At 47.5% G+C, this 15,418-nt stretch overlaps 1 protein-coding gene and 1 long non-coding RNA gene across 3 annotated transcripts; one reads left to right on the top strand and one right to left on the bottom strand.

Moving 5' to 3' along the window:
• The first annotated feature begins 6,089 nt into the window (after positions 1 to 6,089).
• On the top strand, positions 6,090 to 9,979 carry LOC136513735 (uncharacterized). 2 transcript variants are annotated; one of them, XM_066507697.1, is made up of 8 exons: positions 6,090 to 6,274; positions 7,157 to 7,197; positions 7,552 to 7,620; positions 7,710 to 7,793; positions 8,193 to 8,227; positions 8,635 to 8,720; positions 9,066 to 9,163; positions 9,407 to 9,612. In XM_066507697.1, the coding sequence occupies exons 1-7, from the start codon at positions 6,208 to 6,210 to the stop codon at positions 9,158 to 9,160; spliced, it is 477 nt and encodes a 158-aa protein (XP_066363794.1). In that variant the 5' UTR covers positions 6,090 to 6,207; the 3' UTR covers positions 9,161 to 9,163; positions 9,407 to 9,612. The 2 variants fall into 2 exon arrangements, with proteins under 2 accessions (XP_066363794.1, XP_066363793.1); XM_066507696.1 differs by lacking the exon at positions 9,407 to 9,612 and adding an exon at positions 9,622 to 9,979 and having other exon boundaries at positions 6,097 to 6,274; positions 9,066 to 9,131.
• A 358-nt stretch (positions 9,980 to 10,337) lies between these two features.
• Positions 10,338 to 13,250, bottom strand: LOC136514048 (uncharacterized). Its single transcript, XR_010773510.1, has 3 exons — positions 13,082 to 13,250; positions 12,620 to 12,760; positions 10,338 to 12,527 (listed from the first exon to the last, which is right to left on the bottom strand). It is a non-coding gene; the product is annotated as an uncharacterized lncRNA (long non-coding RNA).
• Between the last annotated feature and the right edge of the window lie 2,168 nt (positions 13,251 to 15,418).

A 15,418-nucleotide genomic window follows, 5' to 3' on the forward strand; every position in this document is an offset into this window, starting at 1 on the left:
TTGGACGGCCGGCTCCTTTGGGTCGGCCCTCGCCGATGCCACGCCGCGTTGGATAGCGGCTTGTGCCTCCACCACCCAATGGGCGGAGGAGCCGGGGCTCGCCTTGAGCGCCTTAAGGGGCGCCAAGGGAAGCTCGTCCGTAGGCCGCTTCGAACTAAGGAAAAATAACCTACAGGGTCAGCGTGAGACCAAAAGGCGAACGGAAGGCACTATGACCCTGCCAAAAATACACCTACCTTGAACGGGGCAGCAACCGCTTCGCCACGGCAAACCTCGTCCGCAAAGGCAGAGGCGGCGGCAGAGGCATCACCTCCATGTCCATCGGCGTCGGCCGGTCCTCAAAGGACCCCGGCGCCCCGTCGGTCCTCTACGGGGGCGGTAGCATCGCCTCCGCCGCCGCTTGTTCCACCATCGCCGTCGAGCCCACTGGGCTGACGACGCGTTTGCCCAACACTCGTGCCTCGGGCATGTCGGCCTCGGCCCCGGAGCGGGCAACCGCCGACCCTGGGTCCACTTCTCCTCCTCCTCCCGAGAGTGCCGGGCTACTTGCCAACGCCCCGGGCACCACCTCCACTACGTCAGGAAGGTGGTCCAGGGGACCTCGCCCCACCTCACCCCCGTCATCCCCGTCTGAGGCCTCCGTCGACAGCGACGACGACAGGGATTCCTCCAATGGGAGACCATCCTTCCATTGTTGACGGCGGCGCTTATCCAGCTCTTCGCGCGTGAGGATTTGCTTCGTGCGCTTCGCCGCCTTGGCATCTTTTCGCTTCTTCTGCGTGTCGGCATGCGCCCGGTTGATCACCCGCTGCCTCGCGTCCTCGGGAACGGGCGATGGAGAAGAGCGCATGTCCCTCATCCCCTGCAGGAACGACGGACGCGCATAAGGGAACAAGGGGTAAGGGGAGACTGAGGAGGCTCAGAGGCTACAGCGGCACACGACTTACCAGCGAGAGGAACCCCCGCGACGGCCGCATCACGATAGGGGTCAAGTTGCCGCCCCTCAGCTTCGCCTCTACCGTCTCCCCCACCCGATGAAGAATTTCCTCATCGGAAAGGGCGGAGGAGGACATCCGGATGCCCTCAATGGGCTCACCCGGCTTCATCTCGAACAGCCGCCACCGCCGAGCCATCAGCGGCAGCACCCTCCGGCGGTGGAAGGCGGCCACGACCATAGCCACGGTGAGACCGTGGCCCCACAGCCTCGCCAGCCCCTCCAGAAGCGGCTGCAGCTTGGGCTGGTCGTCCTTCGGGACGCCGTACTTCCATCTCTCCGGTCAACTCCCCACAATCCGCCCAGTGTAGGGGAGAAGTCCTCCATCGTCGTTGCGAAGGTAGAACCAACTCGTGTACCACCGGCGATTGGATGACGCGAGTTGGGCCGAGATGTAGAGGTGCAGGCGGTCCTGGCGCACTTGGAGAGTGCAGCCGCCGGCCCTCGTCGCCTTCCTCGTACCCGACGTGCCCATCGGCTTGGTAGTGTGCCCCGCTCGGAATAGGTGGAGCCACAACTCCCAATGGGGAGCAATCCCCAAATACCCCTCGCAGACGGCAACAAAGATAGCCGCCTGAGCGATGGAGTTGGGATTGAAGTTGTGGAGCTCCACGCCGTAGTAGTGCGGGAGCGCCCGCATGAACCGATCCACCGGGATGCCGAGGCCGTGCTCGTGAAAGGAGACGAAGCTCACGACATAGTCGTCGCGAGGCCTCGGCTCTGGCTCGCCGTACGGAGCAATCCACTCCGGCCTGGTGGGGTCCATCACCGAGCGAAGGAGTCCACCGTCGACAAGCGACTGAAGCATCTCCTCGGTGACGTCCGACGGATCCCAGGGGTCCGCCTCGACAATGATGATGTCGCCGGCCATGAGCGCGATGGAGGGATCGGATGCGGCGGTGAGTTTTTCTCTCTCTCCCACGCTCTAGCTTTTTTCTCGCTTTCTCCCTAGGCTCGCTCTTCTTCCCTCTTCTTCCCGGCACCGGCTGCTCTAGCGACGGCTCGACGGAGGTAGTGCTAATGCAGGCAAGGTAAGACGAGGAGGGGCGAGACTCTTTGGGTATTTATGCAGGGGGAAGGCGAAACAAACGGGCGACGAAATCGGGGAAGTTTCCCCCCCCCCCCGATCCGGCGCAGTTAACCACGAGCCGATTTCGCCAGCCCACGCGCCCACATCTTTCTCATTAAATGCGAGAACAGTTACGTCCCATCCACCACATCACGCCCAGCCACTATGGCAGCAGGTGTCGTTTCGCCTCCCCAGATAGCCGCCTCAAAAGGCGCGCCACCCATTGCCGAGCCAACGGGGAAGATATTCCCCCCAGCCTATTCCTTTCGTATGAAGGAACCAGGCTCTGAGCCTATTACGGTCCAGGGGTTCGAAGGCTGGGCCCCAAGGGTTTCGACAGCCACCCCAGGATAACAGAGTCAGGGACGACCGCGGGCGAGCCTATACGGGGCCGAGACCCAAGCAAGTGAAACGCTTGGGACGCCTAAAGTCATGTCCGAGACCGGCAGGAAGGTCTCTGAATGGGATCCCACCGTAGGGAGGCATCGAGCCACCGAGGCCCAGCGAACGGCCTCGACACCCACTAGAGAAATACTCTGGTACTCTTGGAGTGTGTCTCTAGACTGCTAGCCGTCCCCTAGCGAACGGGGCATGGGCCTCCACTCGGACTTACCTGATAATAGCTCACTCGTGCCCACCGAGGGTGGCGAGGCACATTCCACCCCTCCTTCCGAGCGAAAAGGAAGCATGAGGGTCGTATAAAAAGTCAGGGGAACCCCCGACGGCCTTCTCGCTCTATGCAGAGGCTAAGGGGCCCCTCCTGCAACCTTGCCGAGACCCAGCGACCCCGGCTCGCACTCGAAGGGGCTTGGCAAAACAAACCCTCCTTCCGAGCGAAAAGGGAGCGTGAGGGTCGTACAAAAAGACAGGGGAGCTCCTGACGGCCCTCTCGCCCTGTGCAGAGGCTAGGGGGCTCTTCCTACAGTTATGCCGAGACCCCACGACCCGGGCTCGCGCCCAAAGGGGCCTCGGCAAACAAACCCTCATGCGCGAGGGGCGTATAAAAAGCCAGGGGAACTCCCGACGGCCCTCTCGCTCCACGCAGAGGCTAGGGGCTCTTCCTGCAACCTTGCCGAGACCTACGGCTCCGGCTCGCACTAGAATGGGCTCGGTAAACAAACCCTCCGTCCGAACGAAAAGGACATGTGAGGGTCGGATGAAAAAGCCAGGGGACCCCTGACCGCCCTCCTGCTCCTGGTGGAGGCTCGAGGGCTCCTCCTGCACCCAAGACAAAGACAAACGGTCTAAGTCCACGCTAGAAGTTTTGTTACAAACACGATAAAGGGCACCAAGCCCGTTACGGTCCAGGGGTTCGAAGGCTGGGCCTCTAGAGGTTTCAACAGCCGCCCTAGGGCAACAGAGTCAGGGACGACCTTGAGGCGAGCCTACGAATGGCCGAGGCCCGAGCGAACAATCGCTCGGGGCGTCCTAAGTCGTGTCCGAGACCGGCAGGGAAGTCTCCGAATGGGATCCCACCATAGGGAGGCACCGAGCCACCGAGGCCCAGCGAACAGCCTCGGCACCCACTAGAGAAACCCTCTAGTACTCTTGGAGTGCGTCTCCGGACCGCTAGCCGACCCTTAGCGAACGGGGTTCGGGCCTCTACTCGAACTACCCGATAACAGCTCACCGGAAGTGCCCACGCTCGTGCCCATCGAGGGTAGCCTGACACATTCCACCCCTCCTTCCGAGCGAAAAGGAAGCATGAGGGTCGTACCCAAAGTCAGGGAGACCCCTGACGGACCTCTCGCTCCGTGCGGAGGCTAGAGGGCTTTTCCTGCAGCCTCGCCGAGACCCCCCGCGACCCGAACTTGCGCTTGTGGGCTCGGCAAATGCGATAAAAACTCCTCGCTCAAACGTGAAAATGGAAAAAGCCCCTGGAGGAGTAACTCCACTCCTCCAGGGCCTCGGGGGCTACACCCGGCGGGTGCGCTCGCGCGCACCCACCGAAACCTCAAGAAACAAAACCCAATTCCTACGGGAGCGGGTATAAACCAAGCCTCGGCAAACTCTCAGGGAGAGTGCACGCACTCCCCCGGAGGCTCGGGGGCTACTGTCGGGTACCGTAGAACGGGGTACCCCGAGCGAACATCAAAGAGGTCACTTAAGTCCCATCAAAAAAACAAAGCTAGAAGGCAAGCCGTGGGCCCCTCACCGGCCACGTCCGAGCCCACCAGGCTCTCCGCCTTGCCTTGAGCCTCGCGCAGAAGGTCTCGGCGTCCTGACGCAATCTCCGCCTCGCGTGAGGCTCTTCACGGAAGGCCTCGGCAGGGAGTACAATCTCCGCCTCGCGCGAGGCCTCTCACGGAAGGCCTCGGCAAGGAGTCCGGTCTCCGTCTCGCGCGAGGCCTCATCCTCTGTCTCGCGCGAGGCCTCATTTTCCGTATCGCGCAAGGCCAGCTTATCCATAGTCCGTCGCCCCCGCCTCGGCCGGTCTTCTCGACAGCACGTCATGTCCCATTAATACGTCAACCACTCCCGCAATCTCAGCCGGACGATGGCTCGACACCACAGAATGGCCGACGGGACATGAGGTCGCATCAGCCCCATACCGGCTGAGACAGGGCACGGCGGGGATTACCGGTCACTGTATCCTGACGCTGTGCCCACGATCAGCGCCCACACTGCACTGTGCCCCGCGATCCCCGCCTCGAAAACAACACGACATGGACGGCCTGGCCCGGTTCATCACCGTCTCCAAGCTAGCACCCCGGATCAACCGCTCTCTCCGGGCCTCAGCACTATGCACCAGGGTCTCGGCTACCTTGGGATTCGTGTCTACCGAGACTCCCCACTGCGGTGTAGCCTCGGCACCGACCGAGCCTCGGCCTCACGCGCCGCCAATCCACAGCGATCCGCGCCCTGGCCGCCGCGCTTGCTCCGAGGCAGCCCAGGGGCTCCCATGACGCACAGGGTCGGACGTGACCAGCACGTCGCCCCAGTGCTCCAAGGACGGACCACTCCGACGACCACGCCGCCACAGGAACAGGCCACAGGGCTCGGACACACCGCCCCTGTTGGCACGACGCCGTATAGTCAGCACATGTACTGTCTTTGTCCTCCCTTCAACTATAAAATGAGAGGACTTGGGCCACTTAGAGGGGGACGGAAGAAGAAGAACACCTTGTAACACACACATACACATCCCAGCCGCCTAAGAGCAACGTCTCAAGCAGCCCACACGACACCTCGCCGAGACCTGGGGCTAGCTCCCTCTCTCCCCAGCTTGTAACCCCCTACTACAAGCACTTCGGTGCAAGGAATACAAGATCAATCTCCCAGACTGGACGTAGGGCTCGAATTGCCCGAACCAGTATAAACCTTGTGTCTCTTTGCATCACCATCCGGAATCGGAAACACGCAGGACAAATTCACTAGTTGGTTAAGGACCCCCCAGGTCCAGAACACCGACACTAAGGATACAATAATCGCAAATAGTAGAAATGCACCTAACCTTCTCTAAGGATACAATAATCGCAAATAGTAGAAATACACTTAGAATTTGAAAGTATAAGGGTATGTTTGAATGTGAAGCTAACCTTACAGACCTTGCTCAGCCAGGCGAGCCTAACCTCACTCGTTGCGGAGAGCCAATTTGGCTAGCTCACTTCATCAAAGAAAAACTGCTGTGTGCGGAAATCAAAACAGCAAAGCAAGGAAACCAAAACCATTCGGGCTGTTCGTTTGAGAAAACTTCCGCCAAAAGCTAAATTCTTCGTTAACCAATCGCGTCCCCGATGAATTGTGAGAAATCCGCAGTTTAACCACTTGAAAAAGAACAGGTGCACAGGTCTCTGTTAACTTCGTCGAATATCGATGAACTTCATCAATTCGCAAATCCAAGTATTCGGAAAAGATAAAGTCAAAATTAAATTATCAGCAGTCAAAGCTACGTGTCGCGCTGGTACAACGCGAACTCGGACTCGACTACGACCAGAGACAACCAGCGTGACTGCAGGATTCGTAGCGGCCAAGGCAGGTGGTGGCTTCCGAGTCGGTTCGGTTCCCAACTCCTCGCCAGTCGCCAAGTAGAGGCAATAAAGCGAACCAAAACCCCCGCGGCGAAAACCCAATAGGCCACCACACGCCGACGAACCAAGGCAGCTGCCGAAGGAAGGGCTTGGCACCGCCGCAGTCCGCGTCCATGGCCAAAGGCAAGTTCAAGCACAAGCCCACGGGGCAGCGCACCTTCTCCAGCCCCGAGGAGATCGGTACGTACGCTGAGCTACGCAATGCGCCTTCGCCTTCCCCTTCGGTTTGCAATTTAGTTCGGCGGCGCTTTCGACGGCTTAGGGTAGGGTTTACAGTTTACTGGCCCCTTTTGTGGCTCGATTGCCGATCGCACAATCGGCGAGGCGGGGGTGGAGCGGAGTGGCCTTGATTAGTTGGTTGCTTGTTGGCTTGTGTGGTCGCGGTACAAGCTGCTTATATAGCGTCAAAATGTTGTGTTTATGTAGGAAGGGCGATTGGGGGCGGGAGTTGTTTTCTCCCTTGCACTCTGTTCTGTTCGATCAGGCCTTGTGTGCCCTTACGGCGTTTTGAATGCTTGCACTACGTCGATCATACGTTGACCTTTTTTATTTTGTGGGGAGTAGTTGATTGGTTGTGGTAGCAGTGTACTTGAAATTAAGGACAGCCATGATCGAGGTTTTACTGCTCAGTTTGTAGGCTGTTCACTGTTCCATTCAGATCCATTGTGCAGAGTGGATGTAGATGCTCAGGGGCTGTGGGATAACTATGACTATGAACAACTCTTAACTGAATTTCCTCTTGATTAACCATTTTTACATAATCTGTGTACTGTCATGGATGCTTTCTGATAAGTCCATCTTCCTTCTGGAAGATATTTCTGTGTGGCCAACCAGTAGATGTTCAACACATTATCGATTTTGATGATATTAAGGTGGCACTGTTGAACAGTTTGTTGTTTGGCACACCAAACTTAGCTGCTGCTCCTTACTGAACAAAGTAACTTGGTGGAACAAACATTAAACAGTTTGTTATGCTTAATTTGATATTTCAGCCTAGCGAACTGAGCCTTTTGTTTTTTTATAATCTCTCATCTCATATGATTCATGTGGAATTGAATGCAGAGGCTGGTACTTCAGCAGGCCGTCCTAGGACCTTTAACAAGGTCTCCACCCTTTTCTTTCAACAATTTATTTTGATGTTCAGTTAACAAACCTTTAACAAGGTTTCCACCCTTTTCTTTCAACAATTTATTTTGATGTTCAGTTAACAATTGTTGCTTCTCTTTCTCTCTGACTCTGAACTTGACAACAAAATTTACTTGTGATTGAACAAATGACTTGCTTAATTCGCACAGGAAACTTGTGTTCCAAGCTCTGATCCGTTACTGTAGTTTAATTCTGTCCATAACTGATTAAAACAAATGAGCTTAGCCTGCCTTTTGTTTAATCAAAACGCATATTATATGATATCTGATGCTTATTTTGGTGGTTGGCTTGTTTCTGCAATCAAAATATAGCATGATGAAAAGGATGTCTACAATAGAAGGGGGGAACCAGAAGAAGAATCTGAAGATTTTGCGAAACCAGTAGGATACTATATCATTTTGAAATATACAAATTCCATAAGTCTTCATTGTTGTTTGATCATATGATCTACTTTTGTTACCGTCCTCAGAAACACAAAGGTACAGAAGGTCTGATCGAGATTGAGAATCCAAACCTGGTGAAATCAAAGAATATAAACGTCAAGGACATTGATGTAAGTGTGATACTTAGTGCTTTGTTTCCTATGCACTCAAATATAATACAATGTTTTCCAATGGACAATGATGTTGTTAGACATGTATGCATATGCTTTATTAAGAAGAAAATTTACTCATGAACTATATATATTAAGCAAAGGTATGATGCTGTACAAATATGGTGAGTTGGAATAAGGGTTACACACATGCATTTATACAGCAAAACATGCTAAAATCGTTTTACTCCATGTACTTACTGAACCTGCTACTGCTAGTAGTGGCTTTAAATAAAAAGTTAAACATTTTGCCTGTTAGGATAGTTCTTTCATAACATTTTTCTGTTGCTAACATTTCATCATTTTCGTTTCATAATAGTATAATACTTCTATAAGCTGACTAGTTTTGTAATGTCACAGATTGGTAAGACAACTGACATCTCCAGGCGTGAAAGGTGGGCTTATACACTTGTCTTTCTGTCAATTGATTGTGCATCTTGTACTGCATGCTATGTTTGCTTTGTTTTCATATACAATTTTGTAAATATCATATTTCTAATGTTTGTAAACCATGAAAGAATATTGTTGTCGAAACTGTTTGCTGATAATGATGATTGAATTAGAAAGTGGTAAATTATTTGCCAATAGCACTGACACCAAAGGTGGGCTATTTACACTCCAGATTATTAGACAATCGCAATGTTTTGAGATTTTTTCAGGAGTTGCTCTTGTCATATCATTATCTCTAACTTGTAATATATAGTATTCCTAAAGATAAATGGGAGAAAAGATCATTTGTTCTTGAAGTCCCCCAGTTTTTATGACCTTATTTTCATTGTTCTTACAAGTATTCTTATTGCAGAGAGGAGCTTGAAAAACAGGAATCTCATGAGCGCCATATGAAGCGTCAAGAGCAAGGAAAAACAGAACAGGCTAGGAAAGATTTAGGTGAGACATTGTTCTGTTCTTAAGATTAGATATCGTAGTTGTGGACTTTGGGTGACTTGGGTCGTATTTCTGTTATTCGCATAAATGCACCACGGTAGGTGATCATTGATGCATTTACTGCCAACTGCCATGTTATACTATTTGCTGCACTTTTGATCCTTTCTGTACCCCCAGCAGGAATAGTTCTATATGAGTCGCATCCGCCTTTCCTTTTTTTGATTTTATAGTTTCTCGCTTCTAATATGTAAATATAAGCTACTTTACATTTTACCAAATGTTTGCTTACAGTGTTGCTTGATCACTTGCAAAACACTGATGATTTTGCTTATCCTTTTGCAAATGTAGAGCGCCTTACTTTGGTTCGTCAACAAAGAGCAGAAGCTGCGAAGAAGCGAGAAGAGGAAAAGGCTGGTACGTCTCTTGCTACCTTCACCTATTAACATTCAGTGCTCGTTTAGTTCTCAAAAAGTTTCCCAAAAAGTGCTACAGTAGCCATCACATCGAATCTTGCGATACGTGCATGGAGCATTAAATATAGACGAAAAAAAAACTAATTGAACAGTTTGGTTAGAAATTGCGAGACGAACGTTTTGAGCCTAATTAGTCCATGATTGAACACTAAATGCCAAATAAAAACGAAAGTGCTACCGTACCAAATTTTCAAAATTCGCGAACTAAACACGCACTTAATCTTGTTGGCAGATTGCATTGCCAGTTGCTGCTGCCGTTGAAATTTTACACTGACATGCTTTTCCATTAAGCCAACGACTTGTCTTTGTCACTACACGTGCTTTATTCAAGTTAAATCAAAATAAACAGGAACAACTTTTGCTTCATGCTTATTAATGAGCTAACATAACGCTCTTCCACATTACGTGCTGACACTTGCTACTGTTGGCAGCCAAAGAAGAGAGGAAGGCTGAAGCGCGCAAGTGACCTGCCAAAGTAATGGAAACGATAGTTTTGTGGGAGATGTGTAGCTGAATGCTGTAGTAATTTCCATGGTTCTGATATCAGTTGGGTTCCCGTTAACTGTACTTATTTACCATTTGAAGTAGTATGAGATGGCTTTACCATTTGAGTAGTATGAGATGGCTTTTCAATGGTTGTGGTGCTCACTGACGAGCAATGGCCACTGTCATTTGTGCACGGTGCAGTAGCTAGAGCAATAGCAACTTCGTCGAACAATACTTTCATGGTATGGTGTTTTTCTTATTCAGTCTTAGGTCCTTTGTATCCTGCTACGGGGTGAACATACACGTGACGTGTTTATCGTTATAATAACATGTGACATTCTTTAGTTATACTAAAAATTAAGATTGTTGGATATGAGACCTTATCTGCAAATTTATTTTGTTAACGCAACATGTAATATAGAAAAGAATTGATAAGATAATACATGTGCGAGTGTGTCTGTAAACAAAAATAAAATTTATGTTTCACAAAAATAACAACGAAATTATAGATAAGTTTATTAGACTTTTCACATCTAATAATAAGATAAAAATTGCATTTACAAAGAAACAAAATACTCAAACTATTTTTTAGCTCAATTAAAAACAGAATGATTTATATGTATAGCACAAGGTACTGATTGGTATGTGAAACCTCAGATAACAACACAATAGTAAAAATATTATGGCATGTTCATAAGCACATAATAATGGACAATCTATATTAATCTAAACAGCAACATGGAATCAACAAGATCACTCATAATTACAAATGGGAAAGTAAGTATAAAAAATTTCTTTAATCTCTAGGTTCAAAGAGAAGAGGTTCTGGAAGAATTCAATGTAATAAGACTATAAGAGCATAAAACCATGGTGTTTTGAGCAACATTGGGATATTTCTTCATCCCAATATTTCCTTGTGTATGCATCGATCTGGTCGTATTATTGAACCCACAAGAAAATCCATTATATATTGAATTAGCTGAATCCATGGGTTCACATGTACCATCAAATAGAAATTTTGTCTATCATGTTTTCCTTTTTAAAAAAATTACATCTGCAAGGTCAGTAGCTCCAACAAGTTAGAAAAAGATGGGACAAAATCGAGAAAACAAAAAATACATTACGTTAAGGAATAATCCCATCTAGTTTGACCAGCAAATGGCATTGTATAAAAGAAAGTTAATCTTCCGACCTAACAGATTTGCGTTAAGTGAGGAAATTCAAAGTTCTCTATAAGACTCCCAAGAAGGAAAATGGCCTGAGACATATGCAGATACAGGTTAAGAAACATATTTTCTTTCACTATGCTGGCAAACCAGCACAGCTCATGAAAGAAATAGATATATAAGACACTTAGCTCTAACACGTTCTAGGTACTTGGTACCAGTGCAATTATATATGCTGATATCATGACATTACTTGGCAATAAGACTGACCTAAAAAAAATAATTGTTTGCTAATGCATACAACATACCCTAACTCTGAACTTGTCTGAACTTTTCCAGTTCTGACAAAAGTTCCACATAAGACTGATTTTCTATTTTCTTCACTTCAGTAAGATCCCAGCTAGGTAGATAACGGCTATGCTTCACCTTGTGCTGTGATGTGCTAGGATGAGCAGAACATGACTACCATTAACAATTTCAGGCACGAAACCCCAAATCTAACATCCATATGTCTGCAAGGAAAACTCATCTTACCTTGTCAGTATCTAAATGAGCCTATAGGTCAGTGTAGTGGGAGGCCTTGATTAATGATCTCTAATCAAGCTTGCATGCTTGCTGTCTTTCCTGGAGTAACAGTAGAAATTTAAGGCTCTGGATTTTCCAAAGTCTCATATGCATGAGCTCTCTGAAAACACATTATGCAACAAATCTTGATTTACAGCAAGTAGTAGTAAGCATTGGCATAGTGCCAAAACATTCTTTAGCCTAATGTCACATCTAATCTAATTGGTCCAAATCAGACACATCATCAGATCACTACTTTCAACTCTAGCTGCACAGACATACTACCAAAAGAATACAGAATAGAAGGAATGAACAGCTATTAGTAGTAAGCATCGGCGTAGTGCCAAAACATTCTTTAGCCTAATGTCACATCTAATCTAATTGGTCCAAATCAGACACATCATCAGATCATTCCTTTCAACTCTAGCTGCACAGACATACTACCAAAAGAATACAGAATAGAAGGAATGAACAGTGATATGTATAAAAAGAAGGGGGAAAAGAGAGAAACAATGTCCCCGCAACCCAAAGCAAAACATGCATATGCATGTATCAAATCAAAATTCATTGAGACATATCTTCAGCCCATAGTGTTTGAAAAAAATGGCTTTACACGACCAGGATTGGGTTATCGGTTACCTCTCTCGAAATAAAAAAAGAGGACCTTCCTCAGTTACATGGAAAAGATCATCAGTTGATTACGCAGATAGACAAATAAGATGTCAATGATGGTTGTACAGTTCATCGATAATGGTGATAAAACCTTCTTGTCTAAATGAGTCATGGTATTAGCAGTGGAGGAAAAACAAATCTGTGTCAGTAAGATAGAGAGTAACAACTAACTTATGACTGCCCATCAGTTCGGATGGCCATGTGAAAACTAAACTAAATATGAATCATGCCTCTTTTATGAATTTGACTTGAATAACAGCTTTATAGCTTTGGGACTGTAAAACTGGTGAAAAATCCTGCAGTCTGCAGCAAACACAACATTATATTACAACACTCATGCCAAGACTGGATGCTTTGTACCTTGTGCATTCGATTATACCTGCAGCTACAAGCCTCCACACTGTAACAAGGCCCCCATATTTAGCACCGAACAAAAGTACAGGCAGTACCTGAAATTCCGGCAAACACAGGCTCCTAAAATTATTAAGAAAAACAATGTCTCTTGACTCTTACGGTACTGCCAGATCAATTTGGGGCTTACTTTGAGAGTCGAGAAGCACAGCTTGAGAAAATCACTTGTGCCGTAGATATCATGGAGTTTGCAATCGGAAGCACAGCTTGAGAAGCACGAAGCACGTCTTCTTCAGTCAACTGGAAGCTTCTCTCATTCCCCACCTGCGGCCTGCCCAATTGCAAACTCATATTACGTCAACAAAAAATTCAAATCTGATCAAATCATACCTATGAGGAACAGAATCCTTGAAGAAAGCTAAGCCTAAGATCGTAGCACCGAGGTGACAAAGACCTTTATTTCAACTCAGATTGCTCCACGAAGTCAGTTCCTATGTGTCAAAAGCTTAGCAAAATTGAAGCAGACATCCTATAGGCTATAATAATCACCAAGACTCAAGAGCAGGAGAACATTTAGAACAATAGACACGACAGCAGGACCTCGACAGCCATCCTGTATGCGAATGGAAGGGGCCGAGAGACCATTGCTCACCTCCTCCTTCAGCACTGCCGCTGCCTTGTCCGCGGCCGCTCCAGCCTTCGGGCCACGCGGAGGCTGAGGCGACGGGAGAGGAGGTCGCAGGACTTGGCATCGATCTATCACCGGAGTAATAACTAACGTCATAGATGGAGGGATTGGATCGGCATCGGTGGAAAATTGTAAAGGGTGGCTAGAAAAATTACCGGTGAAAAAAAAAACTTGAGGGGAGCGCGGTCATAAGAGAGAAACGCGTAAACGTTTCCAAAACGCGTAAACGTTTAGGAGTTTTCTGGCTAGGTCGGCATGTTGGATCACGTTTAAAATTTTATATGCGTTGGGTCTAATTTTAATGTAGATCTAAGATATAAGAATTAAGACGGATATGAATATGAGAGGGAGAGACTATTTTCAATTCCTTCGTTCTTTTATAGTATAGATATAGATTAGTTTTTAGTAAAATAAAAAATATATAGTTTAACATTGTAAAAAAACTGGGCTATTTAGGGCAAAAAACTAGATATTTATGAAAAAAGAGTCCAGTGTAAAAATGGAAAAATTTAAGTCTGGCATGGCAAAAAAACTGGATATAAGTAAAATTAAAAAAGATAAATCAGTTTGACATGGTAAAAATCTAGATATAGGTGAAAAACAAAAGAGTACGTCGAGTCCAGTGAAAAAAAAAGAAATAGATAAATTAGTTTGGCATGGTAAAAAATCATTTTGGCATGGTAAAGAAACTAGATATAGGTAAAAGAAAACTGGATATTTGTGAAAAAAGAGTCCGGTGTAAAAATGGAAAAATAAATAAGTCTGGCATGGCAAAAAAATGGATATAAGTAAAATAAAAAAAGATAAATAAGTTTGACATGGTAAAAATCTAGATATAGGTGAAAAACAAAAGAGTACGTCGAGTCCGGTGAAAAAAAAAGAAATAGATAAATTAGTTTGCCATGGTAAAAAAAAATCAGTTTGGCATGGTAAAGAAACTAGATATAGGTAAAAGAAAAAAAATATATAAATCAGTTTGACACGGTAAAAATAAAGATATAGGTGAAAAAAAACAAAAAGAGTCAAGTCCGGTGAAAATAGAAAAGAAAAATCAGTTTGGAATGGTGAAAAGAACAGAATGAATCGACGAATCTCTGATTCTGTAGACCAGCGTCTTATCCATTGGGCCACGGAGTCACTGTTGTATGGAGTTGCGAATAACATTTTATTAATGAAGAGCAAACTCGAGTAGGCACATCGGCATGTTCGTTGGTCGGTTTCTGGGCTGATTTGGGCTGGCTGGTGCTGGTTTATTGTGAGAGAAAAACACTGTTGGCTGACTGGTTTAGGCTGGCTGAAACCAACGAGCGAACGGGCTAACAGCCTCACGTGAAGCCTCCGCAGCTAACATCGAGGTCGTGCTGGTATGCGATCGTCGCACTGCACATCTAGGTCGTGTTGGTACTGTTTCATTGCTTGGGACATCCATTCAAAGCGAAATCAACGCTGCACCAAGCTCCAGCAAAGCTCGCGGTCCAGAAGGGCCCGATCATCTGGCCTGGCTGGCGCTGCCATGGCCTGTCGGCCTGACATTCTTCAGCACTGTACTGCTCCTCACGACCAGACATTTGCACTAGTAGAGACCCCAAAAATACCTAAACTGAGCGGGTGCTACAGTGAAACTACTGCTGCTACGGATTTAGGCCTTGATGTAATGCTGTTCCACATTACTATATGCTAATGATGTAGTAATGCTGTTGGTAAGCTAGCTAGTGTCATCAGTGCTGCCAGCCGCATGTAGTTCGGTTTCAGATGGCACGGCATCAAAGTTCAGGACGAACCAACCAACCAATGGCTCTTGCTCTTGCCACAAGCAATGCCATGCCGGAAATGCCAGGTCAAGACGGATTTGACGGGACAGGCGCCAGAGATCCAAAAGGCCGCCCTCGTCTACGCCGGGACCGGCTGTTTTAATTCGCTTTGCAAGCAAAGCAAGAGATATCTATTGCTTGCCCTGAAGAAATCAGATATGATGGCACTAACGCTACTGACATCAGATGCAGAGCAAATCCATTGATTAATTCCACACGGTTTAGTTATCGAGTTGGATGCTGACTAGACATCACTCTGACAGTGAGGCTTTGCTTTTTCGATCATCTCGCTCATGAGTCATGATGCATCGATATCATGGCGATATAGTATTTTATTGGTTACTGCTTGATTTTTTCCTCAGGTGGTTGATCTGCGCCGCGTTGCTTTTTGCTCACTCTCCTGTTAAACAATTCGTTGTGCCACTCCCATAACCGCATTCCCTTCTAACCAAATTAATTCTTGTCTAATCAGTGACGAGTGCTTCAGTGC

Source organism: Miscanthus floridulus, chromosome 16 (genome assembly GCF_019320115.1).
Source record: "Miscanthus floridulus cultivar M001 chromosome 16, ASM1932011v1, whole genome shotgun sequence".
Classification (NCBI taxonomy): Eukaryota; Viridiplantae; Streptophyta; class Magnoliopsida; order Poales; family Poaceae; genus Miscanthus; species Miscanthus floridulus.